Here is a 20,575-nt window from a genome sequence, read left to right as displayed (position 1 = left end):
TTCTTTAATTCTCACTCGCTTTTGCAACTTTGTACTTTTGTGTTACTCGCAGCAACAACTCCACCTCATTGTGAGTCCGTTTAAAAAACTCAGTGGAAAGTAAATAAGTGGCAGACAGAAATGAGGCAGGTCGAATCTGGAACGTAAGTGTTTTCGACCGTTTCAATGTGGACGCACAACTCTGTGAAAACGACTGAAAACGACAGTGTGGACGCGGTTTTCAGAGGAAACGCCGTTTTCAAATGTATCCGGATTAGTGTAGACATAGCCTAACAGTAGAATGGGAGGCGGAGCCTTCAGCTTTCAGGCCCCTCCCAGTTTGGACAGTTGGCCCTGTTCACATTTGTCTTAGCTGATACCATCCTATGCATCCACTGGGTTGTCGCCTATCATAGAAGGTTAAGGCAGTATTTAATAAGCTTGAGCCAGCCTACTGTGCTCAGTGCCTGCAAGCTGCTTTGCAAACCACCTTAGTGTCGTGCAGCGTGATGCTTGTTGTCACGGATGCCTGCTCAGGTCTGGAGGTCTTCCTGCTGCTCTACCTGCCTACAGCTTCTCAGTTATGCCCATGGAAGAGCGACGAGGTCTCCTAGAACAGAACCACAAATCACTGCTGAAGGAATGATCTTCTTAGAGAGAAGCACTCACTATTGTGGCGAGTGGGAAATTCCCACAGTTCTTTCTCTGTCTTTGTCTTTCTTTGTAGCTGTGTCAAATGACTTGTTTACATCTCTTTGCTAACATCTTAAACTCCAAGTCTTCATATTTCCTAAGAAAATCTTTCATTACAGTCGCTGGTTTCGTCCGTGGTGCACTAAGATATCGTTTTGGTCTTCTGTTTGTTACGGCCTCTAATCCTCCTGCACCGCTCGCCTGTGTTTCATGTAAAGAAAGAAATTATTTCTATTTCATCGTCCGCTTTGTAAGTATACAAGCTCTTCATCTGAGCCCGATGCACAATGTGGATTTTCTGTAATATATATTTCTGTACTGTACAGAGCATGTGTGCTAGCCACTAAATGTTTCTGTAAAACATCCTTAAACATTGGGTAAAACAACGATTCCAGTCCTTTAACTTAAGCCTGGGGTAGCTGTGCCCCTGGTAGGCTGACTTACGGGCTAACACACACAGACATACCTCTCTCCTGAGCCATAGGTGAGCGTGTGATTGGCAGGTGACCTCCATCGGGTCCGTTTCCAGAGCTCTGCGGGGCCATGGCTGAACCTGCGGACATGGATGTGACATCTTTGACGTTGTTGTTTTAAGAAAAGCTTTGACATTCAAAGAAAATGTTTAGTGTCATTTAAATTCCGCTTTCTGCACAAAAACTGAAGGAAACAGAAACGGATTCATATTTGTTTTCTGTCTGCTTCAAAATCGATGCAACAATTAAGCCCCGAAGGTCCGCTTTTGTCTCAGACGGACAAAGTTCTCAAAAAGTTTTCTCCCGCTTGATTGACGAATAAAAAAAGGAAAACAATAAGGGCTGCGTATCAAGCTGAAGGTTATTTTTTGACTGCCTTTGTTTCTTGAGCAGCGATTGATCGGGTCAGAGGGTCTGATGCCAAATTTAGCCTTTGCAGACGCACAGCGGGCTCAGCACAATTACTACACATGAAGCTGTTTGTGATTCACTATCAGCTAAATGACAAATGCACTTCCAGGAGACATATCAAGTCATTGGACCCCGTGCCACTTCCTTGTGTAAGCATTAAAGCTGCAGCGATCCCCTATAGAAAACCGGAACCATTCCAGGAGCATCGATCAGGTGGTTGTGCGGGTCTTTGGGCTGCGCCTGTTCCATTGAAATCCAATAGCGAGTTGAGGGTCTGATTAGGACAATGGCAGACAGAGACTACGGCGGATTGATTTGGCCCAGAGGAAGGAGAGAGATGGCAAATTAACCTTTTATCTTCGAATTCAGGCTGGCGACGATGACGGGGAGAAAGGCGAGGGAAACTCGCCGCTTCTGTCTTTCTGTGGATACGATGTGCAGCGAGTGACAGGCAGCGAGTGCAATCATGAGGGAAACATATGTTCTGTGATGACTATCGGTGCGTGTTTTCAAGATTACAGAGTACGGGCTGACCCGTCTCAGTGGGAATATATGAAGAAACTAAGTGTTTCCTCAGGATGACACATGATGAAGTACAAACAATTCTGTCGCTGCTCCCGAAAACTCACATTGAATATAAATCCCTTATTATAGAGGAAACACTTCCCATTATTCAATCACTCAGTAGAAAAGTGCTCTTTCCACAAGTGTGTGTGTGTGTGTGTGTGTGTGTGTTATATGTCTGTCCATAGCTGCGGTAATACATGACTGGAGGTGACACTCTCTCCACATAAACAAACCCAATTAAGTCAACATAATTGCTTTGCATAAAAATACATAAACAACATTTCCATCCAACCCCCGCCCACACACACACACACACACACACACACACACACACAGAAATACTTCCACAAACAAGTGTAAATAAACAGAGTGAAGTGCACAAAGACATGCACGTGAGTGCACAAAGCCACATAGGGTACGCAGCGAAACGTTCGCGCACACTCGCACACAAAGACCTCCTGCCTCACGCATGAATAGATCCAGCGGCGCTGCTTCAAAGAGAGAATATTCGATTAGTTAGTCTGTCACCGTGTTGCAGGAGAGAGGGGGAAAAGTTAGCACGCGAGTGTTGAGGCGACTCGGAGATAACGCTAAAAACACCAGCTGCACGCTTTTATGTGCCGGCAGAAAAAGACAGTGTAGAAACACTCGATCCATTCACAGCTAAATGTACGCAAAAGAAGTCATTATGTGCAATATTACAGCAGCAGCACTTGTAACAGTCTAATAACAGGATGCTGTCATAATCTAAGTCCATCTAACAACAACGTTTCTCTGTACAGCAACTCGACCGCCATCATCTCACAGTGATTCATACGGCTCAATAAATCACTGCCTATTGTATTTATATAGTGGTTGGAATAAAGGGAGTGCAGATAGAGCAGACTGCATGTTCTACTCTCCGTGTGCATCAGTGTACAGTTTATGTAGTAACGTGAAGGGTCACTGCAGGTTAGAGCCGGAGGAGCATGTTCAGCTGCAGTTCTGGTTTCCTCGCTTTAGATTGGCTGGTGGGGAAGACGAGGTAGTCAGCAGGAGTTTAGTGAACCCCTAAACTACGGAAGTCGACCCAACGATGGAGGCCGGCCTCGCTGTGCGTGTGTGTGTAGGGATGCATGCCAGGCACCAGCTTTGCTGTCAGCCTCTGTTTGTTTGGATGGCAGAGCCTGTGTGTGTGTGTGTGTGTGTGTGTGTGTGTGTGTGTGTGTGTGTGTGTGTGTGTGTGCACCACTACCAAGGTAGACCCAGGGAACGCTGCCCTGCATGCTCCACTACTCTCTCCACATACTCATGTAAACTGTCACCAGAGATAAATTAATGCGAAGACAAATGTGTGCGTGAGAGAGGAAGACCGAAAAATAAAAGAAGATTATCGACAAAAGCAAACTGCTGAACACGAGGCCTCAGCTCCGCCCGCTCTGCAGCAAAGACTAAACTTTGTGCACTTTATAATTATTTCACTACCAATTAATGTCCAAACAAAGCTCCTCTCGTCTCTTCTCACATTTTTTCCCCCCTCTTCCCCTCCTGTCTCGGCTCTCGTCTCTCCCCTCCTCGCCATCATTTTTAACAAGGTGCCATTAAATAATTACGTCCAAATAAAACAAACAGGCGCCACGGCGAGTCCTGGCACTTTTAATCCACGCCATTAATAATTCATATGCTCAATCTTTGACGTGCAGCTCTTCCCCGTGTGCTGCCGAGAGACGGAAGAGAAAGCTAAATGTCAGCAGGAGCTCAAAGTATAGCTTCTCCGTGTCCGCAGTCTTCCAGCTGTGGATGAAAATGTAAAACGAATGAAACGATGAAGAAATGATGCCGAGTTCAGGCGATCCTGGTACACGTGTGTGTGATTTAACAACGTTGTTTCCTCTTCGGTGGGAGAGACGGTGATTTTGAAGAAGAGCAGAATTCATGTGTTCATCTGCATGTGCTCCAACAGTCTGGATGTTTCTGGTGCAGGAATATCTCTGCTCTCATCCTCCACTTTCACCCTCTCATCTGCAAATTACACTCTCACAAAGAAATCAGCTCCAATGAATAAAAAAAGGCTTGTTTATCAAATCCATGCATATTCCCTTTAAAGGTTGAGAGTATCAAAGATGGATCGGGCTCTTATTTTTAATTCTCTGTACTTTAATTCTTTTAGACTCTTCTTTGATTGCTGCCTTCAAACACGACTCATTCATAAGAGATCTGACTGCACCTGTGCCACTGTTTGTCTTTAACTCTGACCCTCGGGGCTTTAAGGACTTCACGCCGATTGTGCCGACGGAGAAAACACTGAACCTGCGGCAGGAAGAACCAGGAGATCTCTAACACGGGAATGCTCTTTGGAATGCGGCGGAAAAGTCGAATAACTGTAATTTCCTTTTTCTGTAAAAAGCCACTTAGCAAACACATCCATTTTTGACTCTTTCCTCATGATACAAGGCAGCCGAGCCAAGAGTAATGGGAGTTCAGTGCGTTTTTGGAGATAATGCTCCTCGCTAAAACCCAATCCACGTTTTAAATTTCTCTTCCACGAGGACTGTTGAGGCAACCCCGAGTCTCCTTTGAAGAGAGGGAGTGTGGTCTTTGAAGCTTTTTTCATCAGGGTTTCAAACACAAATGCTGTTGAAGTTCAAAGCTGAGGGAGAGCACTTGTGGCCATATTTCTGTTTTGTTTTCAGGGCCCTGGAAATATAAAGCTTAGGAGTTATTCTGCATGTGTGTGCGTGCGTGCTAATGAAGTCAACCTGAGATTCAATGAAAAAGCTTTTAATAATTGCCAGAGAAAGAGCCGGTGCATTAGCAGACGTGTGTGCACGCTTGCACGTATCAGCCACGACATTAAAACTGTGTAATACTAAAAGGAAGGAGCTCAGACCTGCAGCACCTTTGAGGTGGGGGTTACTGGTGTAGATCGGACTTGTGCACATCCTGCAAACGCTCGAGTGGATTGGGAGCTGAGTCAATAGCTTGGGCTTTTTGCCATCCATCTCCATCTGGGGGTGGGGGGATGGGGGGGGTGCTGCTTGGCCTGCTACAATTTTAAGGTGCACGTGTCAGAGAAGCACCCGCCGAGTGGCACTGAGACCATGACTGTTATTCACCGCTGGTGGATTTGAGGTTGTGGCCGCTCGGTGCGTGAACACACACAAACACACACAAACGTCCAAACTGTTTCTTACAAATAGCCGACCCCCGGAGCAACGAGGGCTATTTTTGCTAAAGTGAGGTAACTGTGTTGAGCACTAATAGACTGACACAGAATACAGAGAAACGGCTGCTTCAGCACCATCTCTTAATACAACCCTCAGGCTATAAATGCACACACACCTGCACCGCCCTGCAAACACACACACACCCAGGTAATATCCCCTATTTGCCGTGTCTTTAGGGGAAAGAGGCAGATAAACAGCGGGCTCCAATAATGGTGGTTTAGATCTCAATGGGTGCGAGTCAATGCCTCTCCGAGCCGGGGGCTAATGTCAGTTAACACTCCCTGTAGGGGACAAACGCAGGCCTGCAGTGGCTCGCAAAACAAGCCCTCTCCCAAGATCCTCATTACTTCCAACGCTGAGCAGCAACTGTAAGTAAAGCAAAAGTGCAGCTTAAGCTAAAAACATAGCGAGCGGGATGCGGGGGGAGAGAGAGCGCGAAGGAGTGGAGAGAAAGCAAGAAAATAGGTGTTGGGGAGGGAAAATAATTGCACACTGTGCTCCGGTTAGGGTTTTCCAGTCGGACAGAGTTAGAATGGGATTTCTCTAAATGGCTAACGCAGCAAGCAGGTGCTGTTTTTCCCCTGTTTTGGCCGACGCTGTGCTTTGTGAATATAATGCTTGCAGGGAGCGCGTTTAGCCGTTTCACTGCGAACACGAGCAGCCTTCAGGACGACAACAGGCAGACAGGGAATAGTTGGCTAGATGGCAGCGGTTGTGCTGCTAGTGGTGATGGATGAAGAAGAATAAAAGGAGGACAAATTCAGAGAGAAAGAGCTGGAGGAGAGATGTGGAGAAATAAGAGAGAGGAACCGAGGCAGAAATAAGGATGGAAAATTCAGCCTTGTTCCTCGGTGGGAGTCCTGTACCACAGCAGCGCTCTGAGCCAAGAAAGCAGAGACAAACAGAGCTGGGGAGGAAAGGGTGGGGACGAGGGAACGCGAGACACAAGAGGGAACATGAGAGAAGGCGAGCACGATGAAAATAATGAGAGAAAGAGAGAGGGACAGGGACAGCCAGCGGCGGTGTTCCCACCACGCAGCCTCTCAGGGAGTGGTGTGACTGGAAAAGTTGCCCAGCAAAACACACTTGCACAAAAACTCGCCCCCACCCTTTTACCCATGCTTTCTTCTAATAACGTGCACCACAAGCAGAGGGGAAATCGAGCTATGGCTGAGCACCCCTGCAGAGCCTGCTCTGGGCTCATGGTTTGCAGCTTTTTGGGGAAGTCATTTAACCGCACGTCCACCTTTTTGCATGCAAGTAAGCGCTCAGGTACCTTTGGGGCATCGCTGCTTAACCTCTGACCCCAGAACAGGGAAAAAAAAAACAACCATCTGTGGTCACTGCCATAATTACAGATATAAAAAAATAACCACAGACTAGGCCGCGCGATGATGTAAAGGCAGGAGTGGATATAAAGCATTTTTCAGGAGATTCACATATGAAAGGACGCTCGAGGTAACATACTGGACAGATCTGGCCTTCCCTCTGTCTATCCCCCCTTCCCCTCTCGCCTCCCCTCGCCCTGACCTCTCTGTCCTTTTCTGGGCCCCGGAAGCTCTTGAAGCGAAGCGCAGATAAACAGCTTAAACTCTCCTGAGCGCTCGCCCGCAAGCTCCAATCACCTTATTAGAAGAAAATAAAAACTTGGAGGGGCTGAGGAGAGATGGAAGAGGGAGGAGGGAGAGCAGGCAGACACTGTTAGCGGGACCTCGGAGGACCTCGGTGGAAGCACAAAGAGTATTTGTGATTTTGTGCAGCAGACAGAGCGAGCCGGCCTGTGCAGGAGTGTGGATGTGCTCTGTGTCAATTAGTAGCTGCACAAAGTGAAAAATATTGCAGTTTGGCCTTCAAAAGCAGCCGGGCACACAGACACAGTGTGCATACTTACAGCCACTGTAGTTTTTTTGCATCACTTTTTTTCCAACAATTATCCCAACAAGACAAAGCTTTAATAACACATCATCACCTTCTTTTTCAGCAGCATGAAAGATTCATCCAAAGTTTCTCTGACACCTGAATGAATTATTAGAAGTGCACATTCACTGCAGAATACAAGACCTTCAGAGTTACTGTGAGGGATTCATCGGAGCAGACCCTCTCGGTTCTGTGAGGTTTTGCTATTTTGTGGCGGATTTAAAAGGTCAGGCCTGTCTGAACGTTTTCTGGAACACGGTGACCTGACAATCTTCTGCCGGGCATCTTTTGGTTTCAATCTGTGGAGGCCTCAAGGACAGAGTGTGGGGAAGGAATAATAAACGTGCGTGCTGAAACATATGTGCTCATCTCTGATCACCTACAGTGGATATCAAATATTTCTATGTCAGATTCTGTGTTGCCTCTTCAGTGATCTTACTAAAGAAGACAGCCACACATTTACATCCCCAACTCCAAGGTAACAGCTGCATCTCTGACACATCTGGAAATGCTCCATCAGTGCTAAAAGGTAGATACAGATTTTAGAGCAACATCTGCTTCATCCAGACATCTTTCAGGGAGGCCCTTCATATTTCAGCAGGACGATGCTAAACCTCCAGAACATCTGCAGCATTGTGAAACCAAAACCAGACAAAGAAGATCCAGGAAGCCTGAGCAGCTCGAATCCCACATCAGACAATGGGACAACATTCCTCTGTTAAAGTGCAGCAGCTGCTCTCCTCTGTCACAGACTGTAGGAAGCTGCAGACCTTTACAGACATGCTGTTGCCATCAAATTCATATTTTCTTAATATAGTTCATTTTTGCACTTTAATGCATCCTGGGGATTTTGCATTTTATAGTGTTGCAGCTTTTTTGGAATTGAAGTTGTACACCAGGGGTCCCCAATCCCAGTCCACGAGGGCCGGTGTCCCTGCAGGTTTTAGATCTCATCCTGGGTCAACACACCTGAATCACATGATTAGTTCATCATCAGGCCTCTGGAGAACTGAAGACATGTTGAGGAGGTAATTTATCCATGTAAATCCGCTGTGTTGGATCAAGGAACATCTAACACCTGCAGGGACACCGGCCCTCGTGGACTGGGATTGGGGACCCCTGGTGTACACACATGATTTTTACAGTCTCCTTCCAATCAGGTCCAAAGGCAGAAGAACAGTGTATTGTTTGCATATGTGGTGATTGAAGAAATGTTCCCTTCCCTTCACTCACTGTCTGCACACCAAAGGAAAGCAAAGAGGAATCGGGGCTGTGTTTGTGTGAAGTTTGATACGTTTCAGATGCAGTCTGGTAATGAACATGTCTTCAGCTCGTTGTTTGGGAAACACGACAGTCAGCCTCATCCTGACAGGAAGTGACGCCACACTGACAGGCTGCCAACCTGGAGACAACCTGTCACACCAACCTGTGCATGCACACAAGCCTAAAAGCAGCCGCTGCGTTACCCACAACTCGAAATCTGCAGCAAATGCAAGTTTTTAGAGCTTTAAACATGCACATAAACGATGCAGCATGTCTGATGGATTCTGGGGCTGCTGGGGTTTTATTAACATAGAGACTAGTCAGCGAGCTTTTTAAAAACTCTGCTCTTCTACTGGATGAACTCGGCTCTCCTTCCCACAGCTAAGAGTCAGCTTTGGAAGCTTTAACACTGGCGTTCCCATTCCGCCACACCATCCATCCGGATGAGAGAAAAATGTCTGCCCGCCTCGTCCCCAAAGTCTCATATAGGGAGAAAAATATTCTGAAGATGCTCTGAATTGCTTCTGAGACACTGGGAGCAAGGAGATGTGTGTGTGTGTGTGTGTGTGTGTGCATACAAGGTAGAGGAAGAGGAGGTGGAGGTTGGCGGTTGAGCAATGTGATTTCTGCTTGACTGTCACAAATCTAGCGCAACAGGAAAATCAATTTATCCCTGTGTGTGCCTTTTTGGCTCCGGGAGAGAATCCAAATAGCAAGGCGAGGCCCGGATAATGTTACAGTGTATTGGATTTGCTTCATGGAGAGACAGCGAGAGGGAGAGAGGGAGAGAGAGGACAAAGAACAGGAGAAGCGAGGAGACGAGGGAATCACAGGCGTGCTGCGGAGCTTCGACAAGATAGATTTGTGCAAGTGTATGGGTGTATGATAGGCTGGCAATCTGTCAGTCTCCACCTCTTTTCACCCCGACTCCTTCTTATTTTCTCTCACACACACACGCGTGTGCAGATGACACCGTCAGTCATCCGAGCGAGCGTATATACAGAGGTGATTTATGTGTTCAACAATATATGTAAAGTCAAACCATGAAATCAAGTTTTTATAGGTATTCGTGTTCTTATGTGCAGCTGTGCGCGCTCACTCCGGTGTTATTCTGCTGGTGTGTGTGTTTGGCAGCCAGGTGAAAGGATGACATAATGAAGTTGCTCTCCTCCGACCGTTGTCAGGGGTAACGTGTGTGCTCATCCATGTGACGTGTCGCATCAGTCCACCGAGTGGGGCCGACAGGTGACAAATAAACACGGGGCACACGCACATGCATGTGTGCATGCGCGCACGCACACTTGAACCTACTTTTTTATATTTTTGTGAATAACTGCACACACTATATAGACCACGTAGAAAGATGAGTGTATTCCAGACCTGCATTCTTCCTAATGGCCAGCAGCTGGCGTCAGCACAAGTCCAGCTGTTTGGCTGCTTTTACGCCTTACTCGCTGCAACATGTCGCTAATTTCAGTCAGAAAGAGAGCTGATCTCATTCTGTCTGCAGTAATCTGTATTTGATTGTGTTGGGACGTCACACAGCAGAGAGCAGGGTCATGATAGACGGAGCTGAGGATGTGCATCAGCTGACCATCAGCTGATCAGTAGGAACTATCAGCTGAGTCCCTGAGTCCTCCTTCCTGCAGTTTCAGATGTGACGACCAAAGTTCTCTCGTGTGATGTCAGGGTAGCTACGTCCACCTAGCATCATGACACAATGTGCTGACATATACAGCACGCCTGTAAATAATTTAATAGGACGAAACCATCAATGCCAGCAGCGCACACTGACGTCAGCCGAGGGATGCAATTTATAAGCGGCTGCGATGTTTCCGCTGACAGCGGCCCTAATGGAGCAGAATGGAGCAGAGAAACAAGTCATGTTGTGTTGTGACTTCTTGAGTGGAGCTGAAACTACTGCAGACAGGTTTTTCACACTAATTAAAGCGTTTATTAATGCTTGTGTTTTGTTGTTTTTTAAAGGGCACTACTTTGAATATTAAAGAGCACGATTTGATGGCACCGGAGCAACACTCTGGGAACAGCGCTCCCATCTCTCCTCGCCGACTTGCTCCGAAATAAAGAGACAACGTTCGCTAAAACGTCCCAACTTGTGACAAAGTGTTAGAAAACCGGGCGTTGGTAATCAGATGTGTGCTAACCACATTAGTTCTCCCGTGTCTCTGCGAGGCTGGCTGCTCCTTGATCTAATCCGAACTGATTGTAGTACAGCCTCTAAAACACGCCAGATGTTGCTCACTGCTCCACGCTTTATCGCCATTTATTTGGCACAGGGAATATTTTTGAATATTTTCTTATTAATCACGTCCCAGCGATCGGTTTCGCTTCCCATCTTTGCCGCTTCACTCCGGATTCTCGTCATGATTCTTGGCACGCGCGCCTGGAAAACCACTGTCCCAGTTTTTCATTAGCGTCAATCACTCCGGTAAGCGGCTGTGAGGGGAACAGCAGGGGGAGGAGGAGGTGGCGGCGGGATCTCGCTCAAGACATTTCGCCCCGCCTCGTCAGAGTGACTGACGGGTCCGAGACATGCCGATGTGCCGGTCAGCCGCTCAGCTGTGAGGAGAGGAGGCGGAATGACAGCGAGGCCGCGCGCACGCTCGCGCGCCTGTTCCAGGCAAATCAAATCCACACTCTGTGTTTATCTAAATGGTTATGTGCTCCACTATGGCCTCGGGAGACAGACAGGCACACCGTGCATTGTCTGATAATCCTGTTGGTGCCTTGTTTAGCCTGCCATATCTCAGATAAGGCTACAAATCAGATGGGAGGTCCTCCACTACCAGTCGCTCTCAATTCATTAAGGTTCCGAGTGGATGGGAAATATCGCCCGGACGTGGATGTCGGATCCACAGGTGGAAGGAAGACGGACGTGATTAAAATTCCCCCGCCATGTAGGGACGCGTTTCTACAACGCTGTGATCAAAGACTTAACAAATGTCTAGTGTGCTAGGACAAAAACTGTGCAGGAAATGAACAGGACATATTCCTGTGCCATAATATTCCTCAGCACTGTGAATTATGAGTTCAAATGGGCCCGAGATATCAAAGTCTAGACGTGTGGGATTGATATTATTTAGTCTTCTGCTGCAGCTTCATCCCGACTTCTACCCGGCAGAATGAAAATTGATCTGGATGGATTACATGCCGAGTTGGAGACGAGGGGAAGAAAGAGATGCTATTAAACAAAGATGTTGGCAGATTTATGCGACGGGTTATCGGCGCCACTCTGAGAAAGAAAGGGGTGAAACTGCTCTTCAAACACCTGATAACCATCTTAAACGAAGACGCTGATTAGGTTCAAGTTTTTGATGCGAAAGCTTTATCCTCACCTCCAAATGGCACGCTGTTATTTGTGAAATCGCGGTTCCGCTTCGGGGTCAGTTTTCTACATGACCTTTTTAAAATCCTATTTAAAAACAAATGAAAACAGCAGCATCAATGTAAAGGTCAAGCAGAGAGGTGGGCGTGATGACTGGGATTTTCTCCAAGAAGCAACAAGTGCAGTGACGGAGCTGCTGTAAAGATGCTGCACAGAAAAAACTCAAACGGAAACATCTAAACACGATCCTAGCCACGCCCCAATCAGTGATGTCACAGCTGCTCGTCTTCATCAGCTGTCAAAGTGCGCATGGCCCGGGTCGTGTTTTGACAGTTTTTTTTAATTTGCTTTCCAACAACAGCCTCGTTTGGTGGCACAAAGCAATTTCCCTTTAAGCTGTAAAGCAATTTTAGGAAATTTCCCAGGGAATCCAAGACGGAGGTACAAGATGTAAAACGCGGCGTAGCGTCTGCTTTCAGCTGCAAATCCTGTCAGTGACAGTTTTGTTTGTTTGCAGTGATTAAACTAATACAATTATCAACTCTAAGTTGCACATTTCATCAAGACGAGATTAGATTATCAGGATACGGATGCGCGTACTTTCTGCTCTAATGGGAACCCTACCTGGTGCAGAGGTGTTGGCAGAGGGTCCGCTGGCAGGTGAGATGGGGCCTGAGCCCGAGCGGGACTGCTGGGACTGAGTGGAGCCGGCCGGAGAGCCGACAGGGGATGGAGAGGGCCCGCTCCTCTGGCTGGGGAGGTGGGGGGAGGCGTGAGGGGAGAAGGGGGACTGTCCCTGGTTACCGGTGCTTCCCTGCTCCCCTTGGCTACTGCTGCTGCTGCTGGAGGAGCCCCCGGCGCCAATGGCCGAGCCCAGGCCAGCCTCCCCGGTGGGGAGGTCGTCGATGGAGCCGGAAAGATCCTGGAACAGAAGAAAAGACTTCCAGTGAGTATTTACAAAGCTCGCTCGAGCATTTGATGAGAGCTGACGTGCAGCAGGTGGCAAATGTAAATGTAAGCTTCAGCAAGCGCAAAAGTTTCCACCTGCATGTCAGAAACGCACAACTGTGCTGCGAAATCCTCCTTTACAACAAAAAGTTAACAATGCAACATATTTCACAGGATTTCATAAGGTGGCAGAGGTTAAAGGTTTAGTTTGCGTGTGCACGAACAAGAGCTGGTGGCTTTTCTGGGAGCTACTTTATCCCTGAGAAAAAGTCACTGCAGTCTTAACGACGGCGGTTAACACGGCAGAGAAAAAAATCCCACAGAAGAAACCGCTACACCGGCTGCTGCGGTGAAAATGAATTGTAATGGGCTTTGGTTCAGACCAAGGGTGAGTTCATATTACAGTTTGCATTCCCTGTGGTGAGTAGAGCGAGTGTGTGTGTGTGCACTTAGCAGATACCCCCCCAAAACAATTCCAGGGAATCCCCGGGAATATCGCTGACAGGATCCTGACAACACAAAGGTGTGCAGGAAGCGGGAAGGACAGCAGACCGGGAGAGAAGGAAGTAGAGAGAAGACCGGATGTGATGTGAAGTGATGAGCTGTGATGGAATGTGATGGCTGCCACACACACTCGGAGGACGCCGGCTCTGTCCCAGCTGTAGATATCTGTGGGGGAAGTCACCTGAATGACCTCGGTTTTCTGGCTGGTGCCTGCTCGGAGAAGGGGAAGGGTGTACGCCAGCTGATCCTACCTGCAGCGCCCGGCCTGTTGACCAATGTACTCGTGAACCACCTGAGCCCTGCGTGCACAGCCACGCCTGTCACCGCACACAGACGGTGAATAAACCCAGATCTATGCCTACGAGCAGAGAGGCTGTCATATCTGACATGTTTGCTGTAATGTGGTCCATTCTACTTAAAGTGGCTTCAAATCATGTGAAAATGGTTCGGCGGTTCCAGTCGAGCCACTCGATGATTTTTAGGGGTTTTGCTGTTTTTCACACCAGCACGCACCGTTTTGGAAGTTGTTAGGAAAGTTTTACAGCCTTCCTACTGACACTGGCGATGGTTAAGATGTGCTGACATGTTGACTGTGGAAAATCTAACACAAGGTGTTGAAACGGCACTTTCTCCTAGGCTAGTCATCAGCTCATTTGCACACGTATTTTCAGATTGTGTTCACTTAAAGAAAGCACGAAGCTTGTTTTTCTACATATGTCAGAGCGAACTCGAGAAACGTGGGCTGAAACCAGCACGCGTGCTTGGAGTTTATCTGCAGCAGAGGCTCTTTGTGTCACAGCGAAACGACTTTTTTCTCCTTCCTCTACCAGCGTGTAAAATCTCAAAAACCGAGACAGGCGTCCCCCATCTCTCTCCATCCATCAAGCGTGGCTTAGCCTGTGGAACTGACAACCAAGTCAGTGTGGCAGTCTGTCCACGGCTGCTTGTTTTGGTTAATGCGATCTCGGCGCTGACACACAAAGCCTTTGTTTTCCATCATGCTGCTGCGAGTGCCCACCCGCTCTGCCAGCCTGCCAGTCTGTCGCCTGGCATTATCTACCCCCGCTCAACTGAGCACACGGGGCACTTGCTTTCCTCTCTCATGCTCTCTCTCCTTCCCTTTTCTTTTCCTCGCCCATGGTACCACTCTGTGTCCCGGCCAATCACGTCAGCCAGTGTTCTGAGCGCAGTGATGTAACGCGCCGCCTCCGCCAATGGGACCGAGTGTTATTTTTTGGCTGACCGGCTGCCTCGGGTCCATGCCGTTTGACACGGAGGGGTTACCGTGAGAGTTGATGTAACCATGGTGATGGCTTTTCCAAAACACTGAGAGCTAGTCGGTCGTACAGCTATGTTGTTAACCCACAGGCTAATTGTGTGAATGGATGGGAATAATTGCATTTCACCTAATTGGGAGCTGTTGCCAGCTTTTCCAGTGGCAGTTTCGGGGTGGGAAAATGCGTACCAGTAATTCGTTTAAAGACTGTTAGGCTCATTTGGATTATACACACACTTGAGCACAGCTGTGTGGCCCGAGACCAAAAAGGAAGAAGCACTATGCAGCCCAAAAAGCCGGGTGCGCTTTACTATAGAAACGCGCATTTTAAGGGACGCTTTAATCGACGTCCTCACCGTCAGCGTTCACGGGGCTGCGTGCTACCTGGCTAACTGGCATGTGCAAAGAATCAAAGGCAGCCAGCGAGTTAACTAGCCAGGCAGGCACGCGGTCGGGGGATCCAAACGCCCAACAATCTGGGGCCCCAATCCAAAGTGGCCCAAATCCAATTTGTTTGGCTCAGGGCTGCAAATTGCTCTGTGCATTGAGTCTCCAAATAGCTGTCAACCACTCCCGCTTGGCGTCCTGTATCGCTTAATTCGCTCCTGGAGCATGTAATTGTCATAATAAGAAAAATATTGAGGTGATAATAACCAGTTACTTTGAGATGCCCCCCCGCCCGGCCTCGAGACACACACACACGCACGCACGCTCGCGTAAATGCGGTCGCATATACGCACACATAATGGGCCGAGACCGCCATCTACACATTTCACACAACATTGGAGAGGCAGTCGCTCATGACCCTTCACCTCGCTGGTGTCGGTGCCTGCCTGCGCTCTCGTTTAGCGCTCCTCTGTTTGTGTGTGCGTGACAGGAACACAGGCTGCCGGGCTGTCACAGCAAGACATGCTTGAGCACTGATGCGGCCGAGGGGACAGATGAGGCAACGCGCACACACACACACACACACACACACTCCCCCATTCCTCACTCATACTATTGACCTGCTCTCACTCTCACACACTCGCACACACACCCTGGGAGGGGATAAGGCATCAGTGTGAAGCAGGGAGCTGTCACATCCAGCAGACTGCAGGCCTTTTCCCCTGACCATGGTGCTGATGTTGTCTCCTCTCACCACACACTGGGAATTAATCAAAGTTGCTATGGAGGAAGGCACCGAGTGTGTGTGTGTGTGTGTGTAAATGTGCTTGTCTGTCTAGACAGGGAGGAGCCAATGGCTGCAGCTTCCTGTGGGCTACAGGAAAACAGAGCAGTGAAGAAACTAGCCTCTCTCCTCTCTTTCCCGTCTACACATAAAGCCTGTTTTTTCTGTCTGCCCCAGTCAGAGGTGCAGCATGGCTCAGGGCTCTCCACCAGCTGGCTCTCCAGCTAACCCGAGCCTGAAACACACTCAAACACAGCAACCGAGCCTTCGAAAACAACCTCCCTCATATGGACTTTTATAACTCGGCACCAAATATAAGAACACGGCTCCTAATATTTTCCTTTGGTCCAATACAGACTCGTTGTCGTTAGCGGTCAGCTCCGTCAAATTACTACACATAAATATTTGATCTCGCTGCGAGAGTCTCTGGGCACACAGGTTGTGAAATATCTGCACAAATGAAGGATTACATTTTTAAAAATTCAGCAGCAACATCTCTTGAAACAGGCTTCCTATTACTATAGATAATCAGAGAACAGCTGTCAGCAGTGTTCACGGGGACTCTGTTTCTGGAAATGATGTTTTTGAATTATTTAAATGTCACTTCTTAATGCTGTTGGCACCACAGATCGAAAGCCCTTCACTGCACTGGGGGAGGCTGTGGGAATACTTCCTATTTGGTCCCTCAGTTCTTTCCGCGGACTTTTGTGCCGTGAACATCTCTCTTCACAGACGTGTAAAAGACTAAAGAGAACCGATCAAACCTTTTTCAGCGGGCGCGCAAACCCGGGAGTATCATTTCAATGTGAAATGTGAACATTACCTTGAATTCTTTTCAGTGTGCATTTCATTACAGCGCTGATGTTTTTTACCGGTGTGACTATACATCCATACAGGACTCGCTTTCACAGGTCAAGAGTGAAATCCATTATGATGTTAAACCTTGAAAAAATGCGCACTCGGCTTCGCCGTGCTGCAGCGTGCACTGAAATAACACCTCGGTGGGCTCGGAGGCCGGTTTTATTCTCCGTTTCTCTTCTCTGGGTAAATACGATGATGTAAACTGTAATTAACTCCAATAGTTATCGTTTGCAGGCCTGAGGGACAGGTCTTCTCACGGCAGCGCCGCGCTCGTTTATCGGCTCCGGCCGCAGTACTTTCTATCTTTATGGTGCACTGGAGACGAAGAGGAAACGCTATTACACAAAGATGCTTTTTTATCCTCTCCCCAAACCGTAGATTGAGGCAAAATCCAAATGAAATGCCATGCAAATGAATCCAAATGGACTGCTGAATGTCTGCGCTCGTGTGTGTTTGAAAGAGGGTTTTAATGCGATGCTCCATGTAGAGCACCAAACCGTAATACCCTTCAATAAGTGCTATTAAGCACAGAAATAAGAAGAGAAATGAGAAGAAGAGAGACACTTTGTGGAGGAAGATTTAACATAACACCCACTCCATAATTTCCCTCTCTGATGTCAATCAGCTGGAATGTGTACCGAGGCTGCGGCGATGATGGTAATTGGTGACGATGATGAGAATTGATAGAAATGAAGATTATTTAGACACTCGCTAGCTGCGCATTATCATACATCGTGCCACCGTTTTAATATTTTTCTTTCGTTCACGCAGGACTGTGCAAACAAGCCTGTGCAGGATACGTGCACGTGGGTGTGCTGATGTATTTATGTGCGTGTTTGTGAAGAGTCTCTGCCACTTCCCGAGGGTATCAAAGTAAAACCTTCTGTGAGGACGAGAGGCAGACATGGAGACTCCAAATACACTCGGGGGAACTCTTTGCAGAGATGTTTGCCATGCTTCAGGCTTGCCAAAAACCCATGTGGGCTTTAGGCTAGCACCCAGCAGGCAGTGAAATATGTTAGCGTGCCAGCCCACAGACCTCTGCCTGGTGCCACGAGCTTCGAGGATGAGTCTCGAGCGCCTCGAGTTTCAAACTGCCAGTCATTTACGCCTGCCCTGGACCGCCACGGCGCCTTTCATTTGTCCACTGACCATGACTTGGCAACAGTCAGACCACAGCACGGTATTTAGGGTGTTATGCTAAAGCACATTAGGATACTCTGCATAAAGTCCTCCATGTTGGTTTGCACGGAGGTTTTATCAGGATAGTGACCTGAGTTTCTTTGTTTCTTTGATCTCCCAGCTGTGGCTTGAATGGTTTTATGCCAAGAATCGTGCATGAATCAGCTCTGTGGATTCCAGTAGTGCATTTTAGCCCTAAGCTCCCGGTTCAGTAAAACCAACCAGATGTCACAGGCGAGCCGATCTGATTTGGAAACACCGAGTCGCTTAAATCCTACTTTGTCATGTATTTCACTCCTACTGTAATCTGTGACCGAGGCTGCGCCTTCATCGTTCGTCGAGGTCACAAATTACACAAGAATTATTATTCCAACAACTTTTCCTGCTGGCGGTTCATCTTTTCTATACAGTCAACGATCAGGACACTTAAAGTCAGTGAGGATGTGATGGTAAGATTGATGCACAAACATTTACAGGTGTACAGGTGTTTCTTTGCACACCTGGCCTGCTGGGCAGCATGCTGTGGAGCTGTTTTAGGTGTAATTAGGTTTTCTAAGCAGTCATAATGCTGCATTTGTAAGGTGGAGCGATGATTCCCGGCTCTAATGTAAATATATGCAGAAGCAACTCTGCACGTTGTTCACAGGACACAGGCCTGTATTATTGAGCAAAACACTAGTTTGAACCACAATTTGTGAATACAGAGGAACTATTTTGTGGTTTAAAGAGCAGCCTGCACTATTTGGAAGTCTACATTGTTAAAGACAGTCCCTTTGCTCTCTGTCTGTTTTTGTTATCCGGAACAAAAGACGCCTAAGAACAAACCGTTCAAGGCTTCCCAAAGTTGTGCAGAGGAGAGCCACAGCAGCACTAAAAAGAAATTGTGCTTTTCTTTTCACTCCTGCTCCCGCACACTTCACAAAGCCTCGACAATCTCTTGATGATACCGCTGCATCTTGATAAGAGCGAACGAAAGCTCTCTTTGTTTTTCAGCACCGGCGCCGGGATGAAAACCTCAGAGCGGTCCTGGAGTTAAGGGGTCAAAGAGTCGTGCGGACGCCCGATACAGGATACCAGCAGAGTCGCCGGGCTGGGGGTCGACGCTGACATCGATTTCACCGAATTAACAATTACTGCTTGTCGTAAGATAGGATGGGGGCTCGCTGAGTGATAACTGCCCGGCTCTTAAGCTTCTCATACTGTGGAGATACGGGGAGGGCCACTTTGAAAGGGACATTTGAGGCCCTATTACCCCTAAGCTGTTAAAGACGCTCCAAATCTAGCACCGCTTGTCTCCAAACCAGAGGGATTAGTGTTGAGTTTCATTCCGATTCCCCTGATAATATGCCAAGCTGTGGCAGCTAGAAGTGCTTAGCCACTGGGTCGTATTCACTTAACGCCCCCCACGGTTCCCAGCACCGGGCGTAATGACAGGAAAGCGATTCGAACGAGCGACATCATCCTTTAAGTGGCTAAATGCACACAGAGGCCGGCCATCTTTGCTCAGGTACAAAGTGGAAGACGCCGCAAACACCGACACCTTTCACGCCACGCTTGGTCATCGGTATGCTGCGGCGGTTTAACGGCGGCCGAGCCCGCTCACTGTCAGAGCTGCTGAAAGTTTTTTTCATTAGTCCGCAAAGGTTCTTCACACTTTAGTTCTTAGTGCACAAGCCGACCACGCACACACACACACACACACACACACACACACACACACACACACACACACACACACCCTATTTGTTCTGCACGTATTGGTTCTGCTAATGTTTTTATTTATGGCATTCCAGCATGACATCCTGCCATCCACCCTCCCCCTCCTCACCTCTCCACTCACCCAAGAGAGAACTGAAAAACAACGCATGACACACAGTGTGCATGTGTGTGTGTGTGTGAGAGAGAGAGATGGAAGGAGAGGAGTGAAATAAAGAAATAAATAAAGGGGCCCAAATTCCTCATTTCTAATTCAACTGCTCGTTCAGCTTAACCTCTCTCTCCTCAGCAATTAAAGCGCACGCCACATCCTTCACGCTGCGTACAGCCGAGGCTAAATAATGCAGGGGGCATCCAGCACCCGCATCCTTTATCATCCCAAATGACAGCCATTTGCATATCTCCCCAGTCAATTAGAGCGCGGCGGAATAATCAGCCCATAATTGGGGGAGAGCGTCGGTAATCACCCGCCCTGGCACACCGACAGGGCCATTGGAGGAGTGAGGGGGGAGAGGTTGGGTGTGTGTGTGTGTGTGTCGGGGAGACAGTCCACCCGACTGCAGACTCTTCACTTCAAACTAACACGTCCAAACAACGAGCCCAACTTCTCCCTGTAATGCTCTCGTCCTCGCTCTTCGCTAATTTGCACGTAGCAGCTGCCTCGGTCTCTCAGACTCGGCCACATTATTTCTAAGCGATATCTTTCATCAAAATGGGCCAGTAAGGAACTTTAATAGCATCAAAACACAGGTTTCGTTCCAGATGTCATTTCTACATCAAAGCTCTGCTGGCGTCCAAGCGGGATTCGACGCTTCGCGATCGCTGACGTCAGTAATATGTTTTATTTCCGTGCCAGCGATTCGGTGCACGGATCTGCCCAAGGTAACGCGGAGCGACATGTTTCTGCCTGCCTGTGAGTCTTCAGTGAAAGCTTTTAAATTCACACCCTTTTCCTTTTATATGGCAACAAAGCAGAACAAGGACCAGCCCAGAACATTGTGAGAAAGACCGCTGAGACACTGGGAGGAAAATCCCTCGCCTGTCCCCTTTAGATGCAGACAG

At 48.1% G+C, this 20,575-nt stretch overlaps 1 protein-coding gene across 12 annotated transcripts in view; it reads right to left on the bottom strand.

Annotated features, from left to right (window-relative positions):
• Positions 1–20,575, bottom strand: part of LOC309695839 (AT-rich interactive domain-containing protein 1B-like) — a 189,478-nt gene that overhangs the window by 38,077 nt on the left and 130,826 nt on the right. For all 12 annotated transcript variants that reach the window (XM_082516764.1, XM_082516766.1, XM_082516757.1 and 9 more), the window contains 2 exons: positions 12,480–12,777; positions 1,139–1,225 (listed from right to left, as the gene is read on the bottom strand). In XM_082516764.1, coding sequence (XP_082372890.1) covers positions 1,139–1,225; positions 12,480–12,777 — 385 coding nt within the window. The remainder of the gene's footprint in view (positions 1–1,138; positions 1,226–12,479; positions 12,778–20,575) is intronic.

The sequence above is a fragment of the Aulonocara stuartgranti genome, assembly GCF_965226115.1.
Source record: "Aulonocara stuartgranti genome assembly, chromosome: 19".
NCBI classification, from domain to species: domain Eukaryota; kingdom Metazoa; phylum Chordata; class Actinopteri; order Cichliformes; family Cichlidae; genus Aulonocara; species Aulonocara stuartgranti.
The sequence above is the reverse complement of the archived record's forward strand: the minus strand, read 5'-3'. Positions and strand labels throughout refer to the sequence as shown.